This window comes from Cygnus olor, chromosome 7, assembly GCF_009769625.2.
Source record: "Cygnus olor isolate bCygOlo1 chromosome 7, bCygOlo1.pri.v2, whole genome shotgun sequence".
NCBI lineage: Eukaryota > Metazoa > Chordata > Aves > Anseriformes > Anatidae > Cygnus > Cygnus olor.
In genome coordinates, this window is record NC_049175.1 from 21,422,764 (window position 1) to 21,441,582 (window position 18,819).

General features: G+C 53.6%; 3 protein-coding genes across 9 annotated transcripts in view; all 3 read right to left on the reverse strand.

Moving 5' to 3' along the window:
• Nucleotides 1-398: 398 nt before the first annotated feature.
• On the reverse strand, nucleotides 399-4,743 carry LOC121073453 (cytochrome P450 26A1). 2 transcript variants are annotated; one of them, XM_040564340.1, is made up of 7 exons: nucleotides 3,778-4,743; nucleotides 3,353-3,577; nucleotides 2,964-3,215; nucleotides 2,707-2,856; nucleotides 2,240-2,374; nucleotides 1,899-2,051; nucleotides 399-1,707 (listed from the first exon to the last, which is right to left on the reverse strand). In XM_040564340.1, exons 1-7 carry the CDS (start codon nucleotides 3,964-3,966, stop codon nucleotides 1,366-1,368), a joined length of 1,446 nt encoding a protein of 481 aa, XP_040420274.1. In that variant the 5' UTR covers nucleotides 3,967-4,743; the 3' UTR covers nucleotides 399-1,365. The 2 variants fall into 2 exon arrangements, with proteins under 2 accessions (XP_040420274.1, XP_040420273.1); XM_040564339.1 differs by having other exon boundaries at nucleotides 401-1,707; nucleotides 2,964-3,251; nucleotides 3,778-4,739.
• Nucleotides 4,744-6,232: 1,489 nt separating this feature from the next.
• LOC121073477 (cytochrome P450 26C1) lies at nucleotides 6,233-13,910 on the reverse strand. Its single transcript, XM_040564378.1, has 6 exons — nucleotides 13,719-13,910; nucleotides 13,421-13,645; nucleotides 13,028-13,303; nucleotides 11,155-11,310; nucleotides 7,725-8,219; nucleotides 6,233-7,629 (listed from the first exon to the last, which is right to left on the reverse strand). Exons 1-6 carry the CDS (start codon nucleotides 13,908-13,910, stop codon nucleotides 7,270-7,272), a joined length of 1,704 nt encoding a protein of 567 aa, XP_040420312.1. The 3' UTR covers nucleotides 6,233-7,269.
• Nucleotides 13,911-14,505: 595 nt separating this feature from the next.
• Nucleotides 14,506-18,819, reverse strand: part of EXOC6 (exocyst complex component 6) — a 91,609-nt gene continuing 87,295 nt past the window's right edge. For 4 of the 6 annotated variants that reach the window (XM_040563428.1, XM_040563430.1, XM_040563433.1 and 1 more), the window contains 3 exons: nucleotides 16,495-16,607; nucleotides 16,112-16,123; nucleotides 14,506-15,634 (listed from right to left, as the gene is read on the reverse strand). In XM_040563428.1, the coding sequence (XP_040419362.1) occupies nucleotides 15,502-15,634; nucleotides 16,112-16,123; nucleotides 16,495-16,607 (258 nt within the window). In that variant the 3' untranslated portion in view covers nucleotides 14,506-15,501. The remainder of the gene's footprint in view (nucleotides 15,635-16,111; nucleotides 16,124-16,494; nucleotides 16,608-18,819) is intronic. The other 2 variants (XM_040563429.1, XM_040563431.1) reach the window with 1 other exon arrangement.

Sequence of the window (18,819 nt, forward strand, 5' to 3'; positions counted from 1 at the left end):
TAATTCCGATCTTGGGAGAAAATAATGAAAAAGTGACTTTTCCAGAAACAAACAAACAAAAAAATTAGTCCATATACTTCTATAAGTGATCATGACACCAAATTACATGAGTTTACTTTATAGATGTTTACAGAGCCACCCTATGTTTGACTTTTGAGGGAAGACTAATAGGTGTAGTAATAGGGACAGGGGTGGGGGTGTGGTGTGTACAAAAAAAACTTATGGTTAAGCCAAAACAGGGGTCATGCCTAGGGCATTTTATCTGCCCTGCTTACACACCCCTGGGGAATTACATCTCAACAGTTGATTCCCTGTTAATCAATTCACATTAGTGCCTGCCTTTTAGTTTTCACTTTGCTAAATTCCAGGAAAGTTCTTAAACCAAATGCATGCTCTCTCTCTGCCCTATGCAGAACTGTTGCATTTTAACAAGAAATCACAGCAGATTTTATTTGCTCTAACAGCTGATAAGAGACACCTTCATAAGTAAAGATTCATAGACTGCAGACTCAACACAGAACAAAATCCAGTGGTCTGTTTATACAAGTCAGTAGGAATACAGGAGAAGAGAACCTTTATGGATTTTTTCCCCTCAAACTATTTTCTCCAGTTCTAGAGAAAGCTTTATGTTACAAATTCTTCTTCCGTTTACTTCTTATTTACTGTGTCTCAAAATTATATGCCTGGCAAAGAGAGACCTCTACCACTTGCTATCACTCCACATTGTTACAACAATTTACTATGCACAAGTTAGAAGTATACGGGTTGGATGGGAGGGTAGGGCAGAGGTATGAGAACAGTAGAAATAGGAAACAGCTCATTCACAAAAGCAGATCCAACTTCACATCCAAACACTTCAGACCTGTGTGAGCTGGTTATGCTACTCTCTAGCATACAGGCAGATCTTCATACAGAGGATCTTCAAAAATAAACTTTATTATCAAACTTAAAATTCACACATTAAATGTAAGATCTAGACACAATACTGAAAACATTCTCAAACAATAACAATTTAGGTAATTTGGATGAATAGCTAGTTACCATTGTTTCAAATTCCTTTGAGAATATTTAATACGTACATCATTGTGAAATGTCTTCAAACACTTATCTGGCCAGCTTTCAATAAGATTTTTAAATAGGGGAAATTTTATTTCTATAGAAATAATATTATCTAATTATGAATCAGAGATCCATAATTGTAGTGCTTGGGAAAAAAATATCATAGCCATTTAAAATACTTAGAAGACATAAATAACTATTGTACATTTACAAGTTTAAATATTTAAAGGCCTTTGTTACTATAAAAATTACTATGTACATATTAGATGTTATATAGAAATCCATCTGGAGGCAAGTGTTGAACTCTCAAATTTGCCCGCTGAAACCTATGAATTTGGTAGGCAGATTGTCCACAGGGTACACTATGGGCCCCGTTTTCATTGTAGGAGGTCCATTCAGCAGCTGCCAGTCACAGCTCCGAGCCAGCTCCACTGTAAATATTTTTAGAAGGACTTTTGCAAACTCTTTGCCCACGCAGCTTCTCAAGCCCCCACCAAAAGGAATGAAACTGAACCTAGAGGAGTCCTCCGGAGATGGAGACATGAAGCGATCTGGATTAAATTCATCCTTGTTGGTAAACAGATCTGCCACATCGTGGGTATCACAGATACTGTAAATAACATTCCAACCTTTTGGGATCTGGTAACCCTACCAAAAGAAGAGAGAGAAGACATGAAATGCCTTGCTGAGTTAAAGGGGCTGAAATATCAGTGTGGGACATGTTGGCGCACCTCGCCTTCCCTCCTGGCTTCCTGCAGGTCACTCTGAGGTGGGTATGCTATGTCAGTGTGCTCATAATTTTGCAGGTGCTCTGAGGAGCGAGCCCAAGCCCCACTTACATTCAGCTCAAGAGTCTTGAGTGCAATTCGAAATCCTCCAGGAACAGGAGGGCTCAGCCTGAGGGTCTCTTTGATGACACAGCCTGTGTACTTCAGCTGCTCTAAGACCTCCATGTCCAACTGCTTCTCTTGGTTGGGGCTGCATAGTAACCCCTAGAAAAGAAGATGCTGCCATCACATTTTTGGAAGAGGCTCCCGGCACCGCAAAATGGCTGCCCCCCTGATAGCAGCATTCTCCTGCCACCCCTACAAGTAGGGAACCTCCTCGGTCAGGGGGAGCCCTGTCTGGGACACCTCTCCTGAGGGGGGCTTCCCACTGCCCACCGGGGGAAGACACACACCTTCACCTGCAGCTCTTTCCTCACTTTCTGCAGGACATCATGATGGAGCCCAAGGAAGGCAATCAGCGATGTGGCAGCGCTAGCAGTGGTTTCATGGCCCCCAAACAGCAGCTCCGTGGCAGACTCCTTCAGTTCCTTATTGCACAGGACAGAGGAAGGATAAAACAGGCTCTGAACAGGCTATCTCCACCAGACCCACCCTACTACTAATGCTGTAATTGCACCCAGGCTGGAGCCAGGGTGGGGGATGCTCCCTACGGGCACGGCCTTGGTCCTGCACACCTCGTCCAACAGCCTGGCTGCATCCTACACCCAGAGGACCCCAGTGCACCGCACAGGCTGGTTTATTGCCTGGGAAGGGAGCTGCACCTCCTGCTCTCTCCTTCTGGGCCCAGAAGATAAGCATGCTGCTGACTGGGGAGACAGGCAGGCGGGAAGGGGACGGATCTGGCCCTGGGGAACCTCACCTGCATGTTGAGCTGCTCCCCGTTGCCCTGTGTGTGCTCCATCAGCAGCTGCAGCGCGTCCTTGTAGCCACCCTCGGGCTCCTTGCGGGCCATCTTGGCACGGATGTTCTCCTCGATCTTGGCGTGGATGATGTTGCGTGCTCGCAAGCCCTGGGCGGGCAACGGGGGGAGCAAGGTGGGCTTTGTGCCGTGCCACCATCCCTCCCACCCACTCCCCGCTGCCCCGGGGAGTGCTGCCGGCCGGCAGGGAGCCTTACCCGGTAGAGCCCACTGAAGGGCACGTCGATGGGCAGGGAGAAGAGGTTGCGGATCATCTCCTCGAAGGCTTCCACCAGCTGCTGCTCGCCGTCGGGGCCGGCCTGGCGGGGCTGAAAGCCCAGCAGGATCCTCATGGCGATGCGAAACATGAGGCGCTTCACCTCGGGGTACACCAGGAGGCAGGGCCCTGCGGCACCCAGCCACCGCGCCAGGCAGGCGCTCACCTCCTCCTGGATGACGGGCACGTAGTGCTGCAGGGCGTCCCGGGAGAAGGCCCGCATGATCACCTGCCCGGGGGGACGAGGAGGAGGAGGAGGAAGGGGACACGGGCTCAGCCACCTTGCGCGGGGCAGCCGCCCCCGCTCCCCGCCCGCCGCCGGGGCCGTACCTTTTTGCGGTGCTTGTGCTGCCCGTTGTGGAGGTTGGAGAGGCAGCCCGAGCCCAGGATGGTGCGCACCGAGGCCGGCCACTGCACGGAGACCAGGCGGTGCTCGCCCAGCAGGATGTGCCGCACGTTCTCGGCACCCATCACTCGCACCGTGGGGCGCCCGAAGAGGTGAGTCTTGTAGATGAAGCCGTATTTCCTGCGCTTCATCTGCAGGAATTTCCGCCGCTGGTGGACGGGAGGGGTGCGAAAATAAATATGTTGGAAAGAAGAAAAAAAAAAAAAAAAAGGCGGGGCAGCGGCTCATCCCCACCTGGGCACGGCAGCTCGGCAAAGCCGCTGCTCGCCCCCGTCCCTCGCAGCAGCAACAGGACGAGGAGGAGGAGCCGGGGCGCTGCTCCCCTCCCCGCGGCATCGCCTCGCCTTACCTGCAGCACCATCTGCAGCGTCTCCCCGAAGAAGGGGAGCCCCATGGTGCCCGGGGGCAGCGGGAGCGGGCAGCTAGGGTCGCGGCTGCTCACGCAGTACAGGTCCCAGAGCTTGACGGCGGCCAAGAAGAGCAGCAGGGGCAGCAGGAAGGTGCACAGGGCGCTGGCGAGCAGGGCGGAGAAGCCCATGGCTGGGGAGCGAGTCCAGCCCGGCCCCCCGGGAGCTCCGAGTGCGCGGGCCGGGCTCGCCGCGGGCCGCCTTTTATACCCTTCCCAGGTTGCTGCCCACCCTACCTTGGTCCGATAAATTAGTTCACCCAAAGTTCATCTTTAATTGCGGATTGGGGCCTGGCTCCTCCCCCCGAAATCTTTAACCGTTTGCTCGGCGCGGCGCATCCTGCCCGCCGCAGACAGCCGCCGGGGAAGTGAGGGAAGGGACGAGAGGTGCCGGTGGGAGCGGCCCGAGGGACGCTGCCGACAGCCGACGGCTGGGGCCGGCCGCCTCCACCTCGGATTTATCGCTGATGCTCGCTGGAGCTCCACAGGCTGCGCCTGGCAGAGAAATGCCTCGCTCCGGAGGCAGCCACCCCCGGGTGCTGCCAGCCCGGCGCCGCCGCTCGCTGCCAGCTGCGGGGCTCCCTCGCCCGTCCTCTCGTCACCGGTCGGGGACGGCGGGGGAGCGAGAAGCCGGAGCCGGGGCAGCGGGGCCGGGGGGCGCCCCTGGCTGGGGCGCGGAGCTCTGGGCAAAGCCTCAGCGGAGCCGCCGCGTCGGCGGAGGAGCTTCCTCCGCTGTCCTCTGCTTCACCTCGAAAGGGCCGGCTTGTGTTTCTGCCCGGCTGCGGAGGAAGGAGCGGCGGGCAGCAGTCCGTCTCGGCCTCCCGGTGCAGGTTCACCCGCGGGTCACCGAGGGAAAGGGAGGTGAGCGCGGAAAGGGAACACCCTGCCCTGTGCCCGGCTCCGCTGCCCGCCCTCGCCCGGGGCCGTCGGGGCTGCCGTGGCAGGGACCGCGCCTGCAGCCGCGGCACCGAGCCCGGCCGGGCCCCGCTCCCCTCCCGGAGCCGCTGGCAGGTCCCGGAGCCCGTTCGGCGGGGGGACAGTGGCGGGGCCGGGCTGCGGGAGCGCTGCGGGAGCGCCGGGTCCCGTTGCAGGATGCGCCGTCCGAGGGATGCGATCTCCGGTCCCTGCGGGGCTGCAGAGGGAGGGACGGAGCCGCGGACCGCTCCGTTCGGCTGCTACCAATAAACTGTCGTGCCCGCTTTTTATGCTTTTTCCTTCCCCCCCCCCCCCCCCTTTCTTGCTCCCCGTTCCTTTTTGCATTTTATTTTATTTTTTTCCTACCACAAACTCAATAAACGCTGCGAGCTGTGCGTGTGTTTGTGCTGGGGGGGGATGAGGTGTCATTTTTAATTACTACTTTTCCGACAACCAACGCGTCGGACGGGACCCTCCCACCTCCTGCGATGCTTCGCGGCGCTGCCCGGTCCCCGCAGCCCCCTGCCCCGGAGGGAGCCCCCCGGGGGCATTTCCGCGGCACCCGGGGCCCGGCGGCGCTGCCCGGGAGCGACGGCCGCGCCCTGACCCGGCGCCCTCCCCTTGCCGGGCGCTGACCCGCTTGTGACCTACAACACGGACCGTGACATCTGCGTGAACCCGGCCGGCAACCGCGCCAAGTTCACTGTCTATCAAAATAACGAGATACGGTGGCCTGAGCACCGATAATTGCCGCAGGAAGGCTTTATTATCTCCCCAGCTGTGTATTCCGCAGCCATCGGCTCGAAAAGAATCAAATAGTAAAGAGTGAAAGGGATAATTAAAAACATCTTGGAAGGAGGTCAAGAAATTAACAGCCTAATATGAACAAACTTTGATTACAAGTAACAATTATTACACTTCATTTGTAAATGCTCGTGTTTATCTGAAAACAAAATCAGTTTCAAGTCCTTTTTTTTTTTTTTTTTAACCAGATTCATGTTACATTTTTCAGTGGGTGGCTGTGGGGCTTGTTAGTGCCCGGGGTAATTTTTAAGCACGCTGCCGGAGGAGCCCCCACACTCCTGCACCCAGGGCTGCTAGCCCAGCCCTGCCCACGGCAGGACCCCGCATCTCCCGCGGGTCACGGCCATGCCAGCGGTGCCTGCTCATCAGAGTTAGTCATTGCCACTTGCAGCCACCGCCTACTGATTTCACCTCTGATAGCCAGAGAGATTCACCTCTCGGGACAAGGTCAGGAGGGGCAGAGGCTCCGGTTCACGACGGGGTCGAGCTGCCAACAGCACTTAACTCAGCCCCGCGGTTCAACCTCTTCCAGATTTGACCTGTCACATTTGGGAGCCACATTTCTGCCCCAGGTAGCACTGTGCTCACTGCACAGCCCTGACGGCAAGTGGTAGTGCACGCCCCGCTGCAGTGCCCTAGCACAGGCCTGCAGCAGGGACTGGCCTGGGCAGGGCGGGTTCTGGCCTGGCACTAAAGCGGGACATTCAGAGTGTAGGTGACAGCACTCACATCATTTTACATGGGAGAGAAACACCCTGTGCCTCAGCAATGCCTGGGAAGGTGCCTTCAGCCCCAGGGACCACCCTCAGACTGGCCCAGGAGCCCCCGACCCAGCACTTCCCCAGCAGGGCCAGGCAGGAGGGACACGGTGGTCACTCAGCTGGACAGCCACCACGGGCTCACAACCACTCTGCTACCACGCAGATGTCCCCTCTACCACTTGAGCCATACAAGCAAGAACATGGGACATGCCACCACGAAGCAGGCATACTCAGAAATGTCCGTTTCCCAAATGTTTATTCCCCACAGGTCTGGTCCCTCCCCTGCTTCAGGCCACTCCCTGGCTGGGGAATACATCCTGCAGGGACCCCGCAGGGGGCTTCATGGCAGACCCTGAGCAGCAGCACAGTGCTCAGGCACGACAGCCACAGCTACTACGATCTGGTGAACAGATGTCCCGTTTGTGCTGGCTCTAATGGGAAGTGCAGGAAAGAGATGAAATATTTACAATAAAAAAACATGTTACAAACTATTATTCTAGCTACAGCTGATGCTGTGGATTGGGCAGACCTGGTTTGTGTTTTCCTACAGAGTCCCCCCTTCTTCCCCCTTTTTACATCTCCAAAAAGCCCCGGTGTGCAGGATGTGCCTCCTGCCTCTCCTACAGCACGCCCACAGAAGAAAGCCATGAGAGAGAAAAGCTCCAGGAGCCTTAACTATGGGCCTGGGGTTTTTGCTCCCCAGGGACTTGTGTGTGGCAGGGGCTGGATGGGCACCCACGGGGGATGCTCCCTGCCGGCAGCTCCTGTTTTGCCCCTGGGGTTGGGGGTGAGGCTTGCCCCAGTGCTTGGGGCTGTCTGCAGGACTCTGTGGGACCCTACTCTGCAGGACACCAGGAGGGTTTAAAAAAAAAAAAGACCTTTGGGGCCTTGTTCTGCAGCGACCCAGCCAGTCACGGAGCAGTACCACAGCCAGGGCTGGGCGCAGCACCCTGGCTTAGGCCTCACTGCCGCGGCTGGGCCGCAAGGGGTGGAAGTAGAGCTGCAGCCCATCCACGGGATGCACGATGGGCACGGTCTGCATGGCAGGGTAGGCGGGGGTGGCCAGCTCCCAGCGGGCCGTGGTGACCAGCTCGATGGCCAGCAGCTTGAGGATGGCCTGCGCCAGCTCCTTGCCGATGCAGCTCCGCGCCCCGCCGCCAAAGGGGATGTAGTGGAAGCGGCTGACAGCCTCTGGCCGGGCAGCACTGAAGCGGTCAGGGTCGAAGCCACCAGGGGGGCTCTGGTAGACGGCGGCTGTCTCATGCGTGTCACGGATGCTGTACATCACACTCCAGCCCTTGGGGATCTGGTAGCCCTGTGGGGACAGAGGAGAGGAACGTTAGGCACCTTGCGAATGGTGGTACCCAGAGACAGCCCTCCCTACCTTTCCTCTATGTGCATAGCACTTACATCCAGCTCGAAAGTCTGCAGCGCCGTCCTGTAGCCTCCAGAGACAGGGGGCAGCACCCGCAGCACCTCCTTGATCACACAGTCCAGGTAGCGCAGGCGGCCCAGCTTCTCCAGGCTGATGTCTGAGGGGCAGTGACAGGCCTGGGGCTGGGGACTGCTCTGGGGGTGTGTGGGCTCCAGTGGGGCTGGGGGCTGTGGGGAGAGGCCACCGCTGGGCTCTGCCTCCTCCGGGGGGCTCGGAGGCTGTCTCTGGTCCTCAAGAGCATCTCTGGCCATGGCGGGGAGCTGCTTCTTGCTGTCCCTGCCTTGCATGGGCAAGGTGTCCGGGCTGGGTCCCGCAGGGCAGCACTGGCACTGTGGGTACAGCTCGTGGGACATCAGCTCCTGCCTGATTTTTTTGATCGCTGAGGGGTGCTTTAGTAGCAGGAGGATGAGAGAGGTGCTGGCACTGGCCGTGGTGAAAAAAGCAGCAAATATGAGCTCAATGGCTGATTCCTGGGAGGGAAGGAAGGTGACAAGTTTGAATGCCACTCTAGGCTGGTCGTGATTGAATTGCCCGACTGTCCTCTCCCTTCACAGGCTCTGTCCCTGGGCAGAGGACCCTGCCACTGCCTCTGCCCGTGCTCTCCACAGACCTGCTCACTCTCTTCCCAGCTCTCCTCCCAAGATTTACAAACCCTAACAAGAATTTTAACACACATTTTATCATACAGTGACATTCACTTTAAGCATTATGGGTTTTACCTTCACCTGCCAATTCCCCTTTGTGCCCAGCTTTTGCCTCTCTGGCCAGCAGGGGTTATGAGGCATGTTTATGTATAGATAACAGATGCACTGGCAGCTAAAATGGGCTGCATTTAATCCATCTCCAGTTAATTGACCATTTGCTTATGTGGAAGGTGACTCAAACTGACACTCAAAAGCAGAAAGTTAAAGAGTTACCCACAGCTGGGTCTGGAGGGAGAAGCCAAAAGCAGTGGAAAGGACACCTGATGTCTTAAGGTACCTGGAACAAAGTCTGGTAAGGTCAAGGGTCATGTAACAAAGACTGGTCTTTGCTACTGTCCTCAGCACCATATATTGGCTGAACTATGGGTTTTTGCCAAAGTGTAGCTCGCAAAGGCATCTTTCAGCTGAACTGAAGCCTCTGAAATAACAGGTCCCTACCGACCCCATCGCACCTCCTGCAGGCATCAGGAGGAATTTTTACATCCAAAAGATAGCAGACCCAGATGAAAATAAATCTCTGAGTCCCACAGCTTGCAATTAAAAGCCACCACAGTGCAATGTGAGACTCTGCATTTTGAAATGATAGCTCTTACAACTCTCTGCATCAACCTCTGATGGTGCTGCCACCCCAGCTGTGACACTGAGCTGCTTACTTTCTCTTCTGGCTGTTACAATGCCAACATGAGCCGTGACAGTGAGGCTGTACCCTCCCACGGTTGGTTTTGTCCCTGTGCTGCAGCCCAGCTTCCCGTCCTGTGATGCAGGACCAACAGCATTGCTGCTCAGCCACTCAGCCAGTGACAGCACGGTTATACAGGATGCTTTTTTCTATCCTTCCAAGATTTAAAACTTTCTAAAAAAGTACTTTTGGCAAAATGATATATTTGTAATGACCTTTACATTTCAAGGCTCTTGCTGAGTTCATGTCACTAGTGCAAACCACAGCATATTTAGGAAAGTTTCTGAGAAAAATGTCCTCCCAAATCATGCAGGGAAAAAAAAAAAAAAAGAAAGAAAAAAAAAGCAAATTAGTAACTAGTGTCACAAGTTTTGTGGTGTCTCTCAGAGTTGAATATATCCATGACTCTAGGACAGCTTTAAACTTTCTACCCAATTACACCTGCAATGGATGAGAGCTCTACAATAGCAGATAATAGTGCTGTATTTGCAAGCATAGGCATTTGATTTGCAAGTCATTTTGTTAAATGCAGGCAAGGTAGAAAGTTTCTAACCGTAAACGTACCAGACTGCATATAAATATACTGTCACTTGAACCAGCTGGCCCTAGGTCACTGTGTTTAATATCCCTTTATTCCTACTGTTATTATCTCACTTGTGGTCAGAGACAGAGACAGGATGAGAGATCGTGTAATTATCCTTGTGCAATATACATGTGAATACTAACAGAGATTAACCAAGTCTAATCAATCACATTTTGAATCTGGAAATTATTCTTCATAATTATAATAAAAATAATTATTATAATAAATAATATAAATAAATATAATGAAGCCATTTTAAGAATATACGCTATTTCTAATTGCACCTGATAGTCTCTGTAATGTCTTTCAAATACTTCAGAATTTAGAGATTACACTTACAAAATACATACAAAACATTTGTATTTAGATAATTTTCCTTAAATATCTAAATAAACACTAAAATTGTGTGTCCTTTACTTTTAAACTATATTCAGCTGCTGTACCCATACAAAACTGCTTCAAAACTTGTTACATAAATGCAGCATCATGTGTTGTTGACCGACACAGAATGACCTGGAGGTATGAATGATGCAGCACTAATGACAGTTTTTTTCCCAAGATCTTTGGCAAAGTACTTTTCACTGGGTTTTGTCTCAGTGAGGACTGCTGGGTTCATCCCTAAGTCACAGCGACGAGTCATGTTGCATCACAGCAATCCACAAGCTACGTGATATAATTAATGAGGTGATAGGGAATGACCCAGAACTCATCGTTCCATCCCCAGGCCCATTTTGATGTACTGTCTCAGTGATTTCTGGGCTCCCAGCCCTGAGGAATACAGTGACATGATCTGCACGCCACACCGTGCTAGATGTCAGGGGTTGCCTGAGGAACACACAACTAGCCCTACATATATCCAAGACTTCATCTGGGAGGTTACCAAGTGCACGCTAATGTGCAGAGCCTGAGCACAGCCTCATAACCCTAAACACATCCTAAGGCAGGCTGAAGCCAGGTGGCCATGAAGAGGAAAGGCAAAAGAGGCATTTGTTTCCTCTTTAAATACCATCTCTGTTCTAATGCAAAGAGACACAACCCTATGAGACCATCTGAGTAGTGCACCGCCCACTAACTCTGTGTGCTGGCTTCAGCGCTAGGGGCTGTTTGCACACCTGCCCACCCCAGCACCCACTCCAGGTGAGGCTCCCATCCTCCCCAGCACTCTTCACTCTGGAGGCAGATGAGCTGCTTTTCATGCGTGCTGACACTTAGGGGCAAGCACACAACTGAGCTCGCCAGGCCCGGGCTGTCTTGCTCACGCTGCGGATGGGCTCCTCAGGGTTGGCAAGAGGCGGGAGGGAGCCAGCAGCTCACAGCGGTTCCTCCACAGCCCTCCTTGTCCCACCACAACTCTCCTTGTCCCACCACAGGGCTCCTTCTTTCTCCCACCCCTCAGCCCAAGCCTCTCACAGACACCCAGTCAGAAGGGTTCTGGTTACCTTCAGCTCCTGCATGGTGAATTCTTTGCCATGCTCCTTGGCACTGTTTATTATGAAATCCAGAGCATCGCTATGGTCTTCTGAGTTGGTTCTCTGCAGTTTTTCCTGTATAGCCTTCTCCATGAACTCATGTAGCATGTCCCGTGCTTTGATTCCCTGTGGGAGGCAGACACAGGTCAGGGGAGCCCTAGGAACTGCCTCCCTCTCCAAAGAGACCAGGGGACCCCTTCTGTGGTCGTCTTTAATCCCAGGATCTGCAACAGCAAAAATTGTTTAACCTATTGCCCAGCCCCAAAGCCTCACAAGAGGTAGCAGCTCGGTGAGAACTGCTGCAAGTTCTTTCAGCTTTCTGTTGTGAATCAAATACAAGTCCTAGGAAACACACTTGGAGAGGAAACGACAGCAGCAAGCCCACGGCACTAAATCCAGAGGGGCCTGCACTGAACAAACTCACAGTCTTGTCAGGTCCAAAGGAAGCTTGTCTGACAGGAGGGGAAGCAGTAATTTAATAAAACTGAGTCCAGGAGGCGAGGTACATCCGACAGTAACAAATGAGTGGCTTTTCCAGATACATGTTAACCACACCCAGCTGATCTCCGTCTGTGTTGCACTTCTGTGCAGCAAAACATCAGGAAGACCTTCGTGAGCCAACTGAAAAGCAACCTGCTGCAAAGTGGGGATGGATGGAGTCACAGAGTATGGATCTGTAGCAAGAGGCCTCCTGCAAAAACCTGGATCGGATAGTTAGGATGAGAAGTGGCCATGACCAGAAGCTGGGAAGAAGATGCAAAGGATGAGAGTTGAGTTGGGAAGGACTGGACAAAGGAAATGGGAAAGCAAGAGGAAAGACAAGAGGAGATAAAAGCAAGTTAAAGAGGTTGGTCTCGGGCCAGACAGGCTGTGGCTGACCTGAGACGGGATGGATGCTGAAAGCTCATGCTGGTGACAGCCTGCAGGACAAGGGGAACAAGAACTTTGATCTGGTGAGAAGAGCTGCTGGGAAGCTGGGGGAGAGCTGGGGCTGGCCAGGTAAGGTGATCCAGTGGGGCAGAGCTCTCAGTGGAAATAAGAGATTGGACAAGACCTTGCAAGAAGAGGCAGGAGACTTGGGCTGGGTGCCCAGCAGGGTGAATGGCCCAAAGCCAGAGGAGGGACAGCAGATTGAAATGTGACAGGAGGGGTGGGACATGGGACCAATACCTAGAGCGGGAGTGTGGGGAGGCAGGTAGGAAGGGGCAGGACAGCAGGGAAGACATTGGGGGTTGTAAGAGGCAGAGGAAGCTGTCCCTCTGCCACGCTCCCCTCCAGGACTCCTCGCTGTCTGTCTGCTGCTGGTGGACAAGGGACCAAGGACTGTAAGTGGGTCTCAAGTCCTCAGCCTGCCTGAGCTGCACAGGGAGGTCCCTGCTGTGCCCTTTTTCCTCATGACCAAAGATGCCTCTGCATGAGTCCGAGTGGGATGCAATGGGACAGGACCAGGCATGATGGACTAGCCAAAGCCAACACTAGCAATGTATGTGGCGAGTGAGAAGAGGCAAGGGGCATGCTGGCAACCTCCAGAGAAGGGGTCTGACAAGCCGACAGCTGCATAGCAGCCGAAAACAGAGGTTCAGGGGAGCTGAAACTCACCCTGGAGAAAAGGCTCCAGCAATGCGCACGGCAGCCCCGCGTTGTACTGGAACCCGTGCAGGGAGGTGCTGGAAGCAAACCAGGAGCAGGGCGAGCAACACACCAGGCCCTCAGCCTGGCACGGGTGCTGCAGCGGTCCTGGCCCTTCAGGGGCGGCCCTTGGCAGGCCTGGGGATGGGGGCTCTGTGCCGCCACAGCCCGGCCCCGGCCCCCACACAAGAAGGCACGGGGCAGGCGGCAGTACCTTGCGCAGCCCGCTGAAGGGTATGTTGAGGGGCAGGGAGAAGAGGTTCTCCACCAGCTGTTCAAAAGTTTTGGCCAGGTCCTTGAACTGCTTTTCCTCCAGGCGGAGTCCCAGCAGAATCCGAGCTGCAATGCGGAAAGTTAAGGTTTTAGCGGAGGAATAAACTGCGATGGAGCCCGGCTCCATGCACCAGCCCCGCAGCTCCCAGCTCACAACCTTCTGGATCCGCGGCAGGTAGCTCTCCAGGGCGGCGCGGCAGAACACTCTGGCCAGGATCTAGGAGCAGAAGGAGGGGGAAGAGAGGCAGGTAGTTAAAGCAGGGAGCCCACATGCCACCGAGTCCCAAGCCTGGGCAGGAGGTGCCACCTGGGCCGCGTGCCCTGCGAGGCTCACCTTGCGGCGCTGGCGGTGCAGGTCGCCGATGGAGCCGAGCAGGGTGTGGGAGCCCAGGATGATCTGGGTGCTCTGGGGCCACTGCGCGCTGACCAGCGTGTGCTCGCCCAGCAGGATCTTGCGGATGTTCTCGGCGCCCGTCACCCGGACCACCGGACGGCCCAGCAGGTGGGTCTTGAAAACGTTGCCGTACCGCTCCCGCCGGGAGCTGTGGAAGCGGGAGCCCTGGGGACGAGCCGTGGGTCAGCCCCAACCCTCCGTCCCCGTCCCGTCCCCGCGCCCCCGCCCCGCGCCTCACCTGGAGCAGCCAGTGCAGGGTCTCCCCGAAGAAGGGCCAGCCCATGGAGCCCTTGGGCAGGGGCAGGGCGCTGGCGCGGTCCCTGCTGAGGCTCCAGCGCAGCGCCCACAGGTGCCGGCACAGGGCGAGCAGCAGCGCCAGGACCAGCAGCGCCAGAGCCGCCGCCGCGGGCCAGGAGAGCCCCGCCGGCATCCTCCTGCGGGGGCCGCCCGGGGGCCGCCCGGTCCCTGCCCCGCCGCCAGGCGAGCACCGGGGGAGGCAGCGAGCGGCCGGGCGCTCCGCCGATGGGCCCCTGCCGGCTGCTGGCCCGCCCGGCCCCGCTCGCCTCCTGCTGCCGGTTCGCCCCTCGGCCACATTTATATAGATATTGGGCACTTGCGCCCGATCCACCTTCGGAGATGACGTCTCCGCTGCATATTTAAGCAGCGCGGCCAAGTGCGGTGATTGGAGCGGGAGAGCCGGGGGGATCGATCGAGGGGGCGCGGGGACGGCGGCGGAGGGCCAGCGGGGGCGGCCGGGACAGCTCCCCCCGGGGACGGGGGCCCCCGGAGCCCCTCTCCCGCCTCCCGCCCGGCCCCGAGGGGCGCCCCCCCGACGGCTCGGCTCGGCACGGCTCAGCACGGCACGGCACGGCTCGGCACGCCGCCCCCCGGCCCCGGTCCCAGCCCCGGCCCCGGCCCCTGCCCGCCCCGAGGTAACTCAGCAACGAAGCCGGGACCCGGGCAGGTCCCAGCGAAACGCGGTCCTGAGGCGCGTTTTGAGGCGTGAAATTAAACACGAACACGGGTAAGGTTTATATTACTGTATTTAGACCGTCAATAACTTAAAAATACAGCGAAATGTACAGTATTTTTACACGTTCCATTTGGTTTGTATTTGCTAGACGTTCTCTTCGTGTCTAAAATAGCCAGGAGGGGACGGTGCAAAGAGACCGGCTGTGGGACGAACGCTATTTACTGGGATGGGGCTGGCTCTAGGAAGCGCATTCTGACAAACAGATGCGGCACGAAACCAACAGTGGCAAGTCTACTCCTTACTGCAGCCTGGGGAAAGAACCCGGGGTCTTAAAAAAGTACAGTTACAAATGGTAACCCTGAGGAACAGAAACAAAAAAAGTCACATTATAAAGAACTCAAATGGTTATTTACATTCACAAACTCAAGATTAAACCCTTTCGGAGAACAAAGCCTATAAGTCCTAATGCTAAATAAATATCAAGTCTAATTCTCAGGTAGTTTTCAAAGGTACTAAAAATCAGAAGATTTTTTCATACCTCCAGACTACAAAATGTGGTATACAAAATTATGTCCAATCACTTTAAGGCTAGTATACATTTAATGCAGGAAAATGACAGGCAGTATCTGAAATGCAAGTATCTCAATGCCTAAAAAAAAACCATTTAATTAGGAGTCATCCTGAAAACAGCAACTAAAGGATCATTTCTCAAATAATTCCTACCCGGAGCAAAATTTTGAACATCGTGTCTACAGACATTTAAATAATGTATTTACAGTTCAGCTGTTCCATGTACAGTGTGAATGAGCTGGTTTTTATTGTACAGTCTCATTTTTCACCATTTGTTTACAATATATAAAATAGTATTCGATCCATTAAAAATACGTACAAAGAACTGTTTACTGAGGACTCTGTGTACAACCAATCTACTGCATTTTTCCTTTTACTTGGCCAAACAAATGTCCTAATTGATACCACTCTTTGCGTAGTAGAAATAGTGGCTAAGAAATACCCCTTGGCATGATGAGATACAGTTGATTTAGCAGGCCTATGTGTGCTGGGACATACCATTCACTAAACTCCTAAGTTGCTTTACTACAGTCTCTATTAGCTTCTGCTTGTCACGATCGTTCTTCCTGAACTGAGCAAAAATGTTGTTCTTTTTGCTAGAGTCTCTCATTCTGGAGAAATAAAAAGCAAAAGATACAGACATGTTAGAAACAATTTGAAAAGGAAAAATCCAACTACTTCATTAGGTTTACTTTTATTTCTCTTTCGATCTTTGTGCTAATAAGAACCAAAAGGTTACAAAACGGGTTATCTGTGTTCTTAAATCAAACTTCCACCATACAGAAGTCATTTTAACAAATACTACTTCACAAATTGCATGTGAGTACTAAGCAAATATCTTTTTATCAAATATCACTTTAGCAGGAAACAGTCTACCAGTTGCATTAGGAGGGAAGCAAAACAAAATTTGTACAAATCATCTGGCTCCAGGTTAAATTCAGACTCAGTGAACAGGAGTCCTTTAGTCATCATCAAATTACCTGATACCGCTATTGCTAATCTCCAGCATCAAAGGAGTTTAAAACGAAATTTGTGAAATAAAATAAATTGACGCAACAATACTTTGTAACAATAGAGGTGATACGTACCCTCTGTGAACCCTGCAAAACACACGTTCGTGGCAGGCCGGAGAGGAAAGAAAACACTGTTAGAAAACGCCTTTGCGTCCCAGCGCGCGGATCCAGCTGTATAAAACAGGCTGATGCTCGGCTGGTGGAACCGCGCTGTCCCTTGCCCCAGCCCACTCGCGGGACGGCTGAAAGCTTGCCCCGGCTCCACGACAGCAACAGCTCTCACATTTCTCACCCGTGCAGTGGCAGCTCAGGGAGCCGTGGCTCTGACCATCACTCAGGCTCCACCAGCAGCTCTGCAGGGCCCTAAGCATCGCGCAAGCACTGCCGTGGGCTTTCAGATGCTGGGGAGGGCAGCCCCGGCCCCAGCCCCGGCCCCAGCCCCACGGCCCCACACTTACTTCTCCAGCAGCGTGAGGGCTGTGCTCGGGTTGACCCGCAGGTATTTGGAGGTGGCCTGCCCATAGTCAGCCAGGTAGGTGGACCAGTCCCACACCATGAAGAGGTCCAGGAGCTGGGGGAGAAGCAGCAGGTGAGCGAAGCCAGTGCGTAGCTGCAGCCTGGGGCCCCCGCTCTGTGGGCAGGAGGCACTGGGCCGGGCACAGGGCCGGGCCCTGGAACCCCTGCATCCCACACCCGTTTCTCTCCTGAGCACCTTTCCCTCTCCCTCTGTGTGTCGGGAGGTGGCTGTGCAGGTTCAGCCCTGGGAGGGGATGCTCGTGGCTTCCTGCTCTGGCGGTCCGGGGGCTCAAAACACCGTGGGCAGGTAGAAGGGGACACTCGCAGCTGGTGCTGCTCTCAGTAATTTAAACCAGGGGGGCAGGTAGTCTCAATTAAGTGAATTAAACAACCCCTGCTGGACTCTCTGTGGTGACTGATCCCCACGACTCAGCCCCGAGCGCTGGGCACACTTCTGGCTCAAACAAACCCCAAACACTTAAGCTGGGGGGGGAGGGGGGAGGAGATCAAAAAACCTCCAAGCACAGCCGTGTCTGGCCGCAGTTTCAGTTTGGGCCTTTCACTCACGATCTCGGAGCTGCCGTTCAGCACAGCAGCTCACTTTTATGAGCAGACACAGTGCCTCACCTCCAGCAGCCCTTAAAGCCAAATTGCCCCTCAGCCAGCCCAAACCCCTGATTTCCCCTGGACGGCCGTGAGGCAAGCAGGCCAGGCACTGACGGGTGCAGGCGGCCCCGCTCGGTGGAGCCTTTCCCACAGCTACCCATGGGCTGGTGGGCCGGGGCCCTGCTCCCAGGAACATCAACGGTGGGACACCCCCAAGCTTCCCCCCTTGTGTCCGGTGCCTGGCCTCATCCTGCTGCTGCTGAGGGCTAACGTGGGCTTGTTCTCAGGCTGCCCTGTGTTAGCCAAAGCTGCTGCTACAACGAGTGTGGGGAGCCATTAGCAGCGCTATGTCCCGGCTCCAGGGGCCCAGGGCGGCTCTGCTGAGCTGGGGCCTCAGGGCAGCCCAGAGCCCCTGCTCGCCCGGAGGCCTTGCTGCATTGCTGGTGCTTGGAACTGTGAGGTGGAAAAGGACTGCCCGTGACAAAACCACTCTAACAAACATAACAGACTACTGCAGGTTGTATCATTTTGCTGTTTAGATAAAGAATCCTTGCCACTTCAAACATTTGCTTCTGCTACCTCTAAGCCAAACCAGAACTGTTACAGCAAGGACACACTCCGCAGCTTCAAATTTACGTGCTTTCTAACTGTGTCCACTTTCTAACCCCCCTCTTATGTTCTTTTCAAATAAAGCATCTAATTTAAATGAATTATTTTATAATGAATTAATCCTCCCATATATGTAATAAAATATTTTATGAACACGCAGTAACATTTCCTGGCTTTATAACAGACCTCTGATATAGTTACTGCTCAGTCCTTCCAAAGTCCACCAAAGATCATTAAAAACCACAGTGACACCCCTAGCTTTACATTTTAATACCCCATTTGGGTTAAAAGCGTATAAAAGGCAAGGACCCCATTTCATTCTCTACTGACTACATATCCATGATAGCTGTCAAGGTCAAATACAAGCAGTTCTTTCTCATAAAGTCTTTTCTCAGGACGGTCACCATCAATTCTCCTATCGATATGGAGAGAAGAGAATATGCCTTTAGTCACTAAGCAAACAGACTTGGCCTGAGCTATCACGCTCTGATAACTCAGGAATTAGTGGCATTTGTGAAACCCATGGCCTCACTTGCTGCTGCATGTTACTCATCACTTATTACCTGTGTTACACCAGTCAGTAGTGCCTAGTCACAGAGGCTGTGCACTATATTCCAAAGCATGATCAAAAGAGCAGAAAGTAGGACAGTCAGATGTGCAACACAAGGTGGAGAGGACAAAGCTGACAGCCACAGGAACACAGACCATGTAATCTGGAGACTTCATGTTCCCTCTCTCTCACAGAGAAGCAAATGGAATGTATTAATAAATTACTACCAACTACAATGCCATTTGTCATGGGCTCCACACAGGAGAACACCAATGTTCTCAGCAAATCAAAGGTGAAAGATTTAATTTCTTAATCCCATTTTAACATTGATATTGAGGACTCTGGATACATCCTAAACAACCTTTTCTGTGCCCCTTCAGCAACAAAGCCACTGATCACTGATAGTGTTGACAAGTTCAAAGAAACTTTCCTGCCAATATTGCACGAGTGATTTTCATACCACAATTCCAGCATCTGAATCAGCCATCTGATTGTCTTGTGG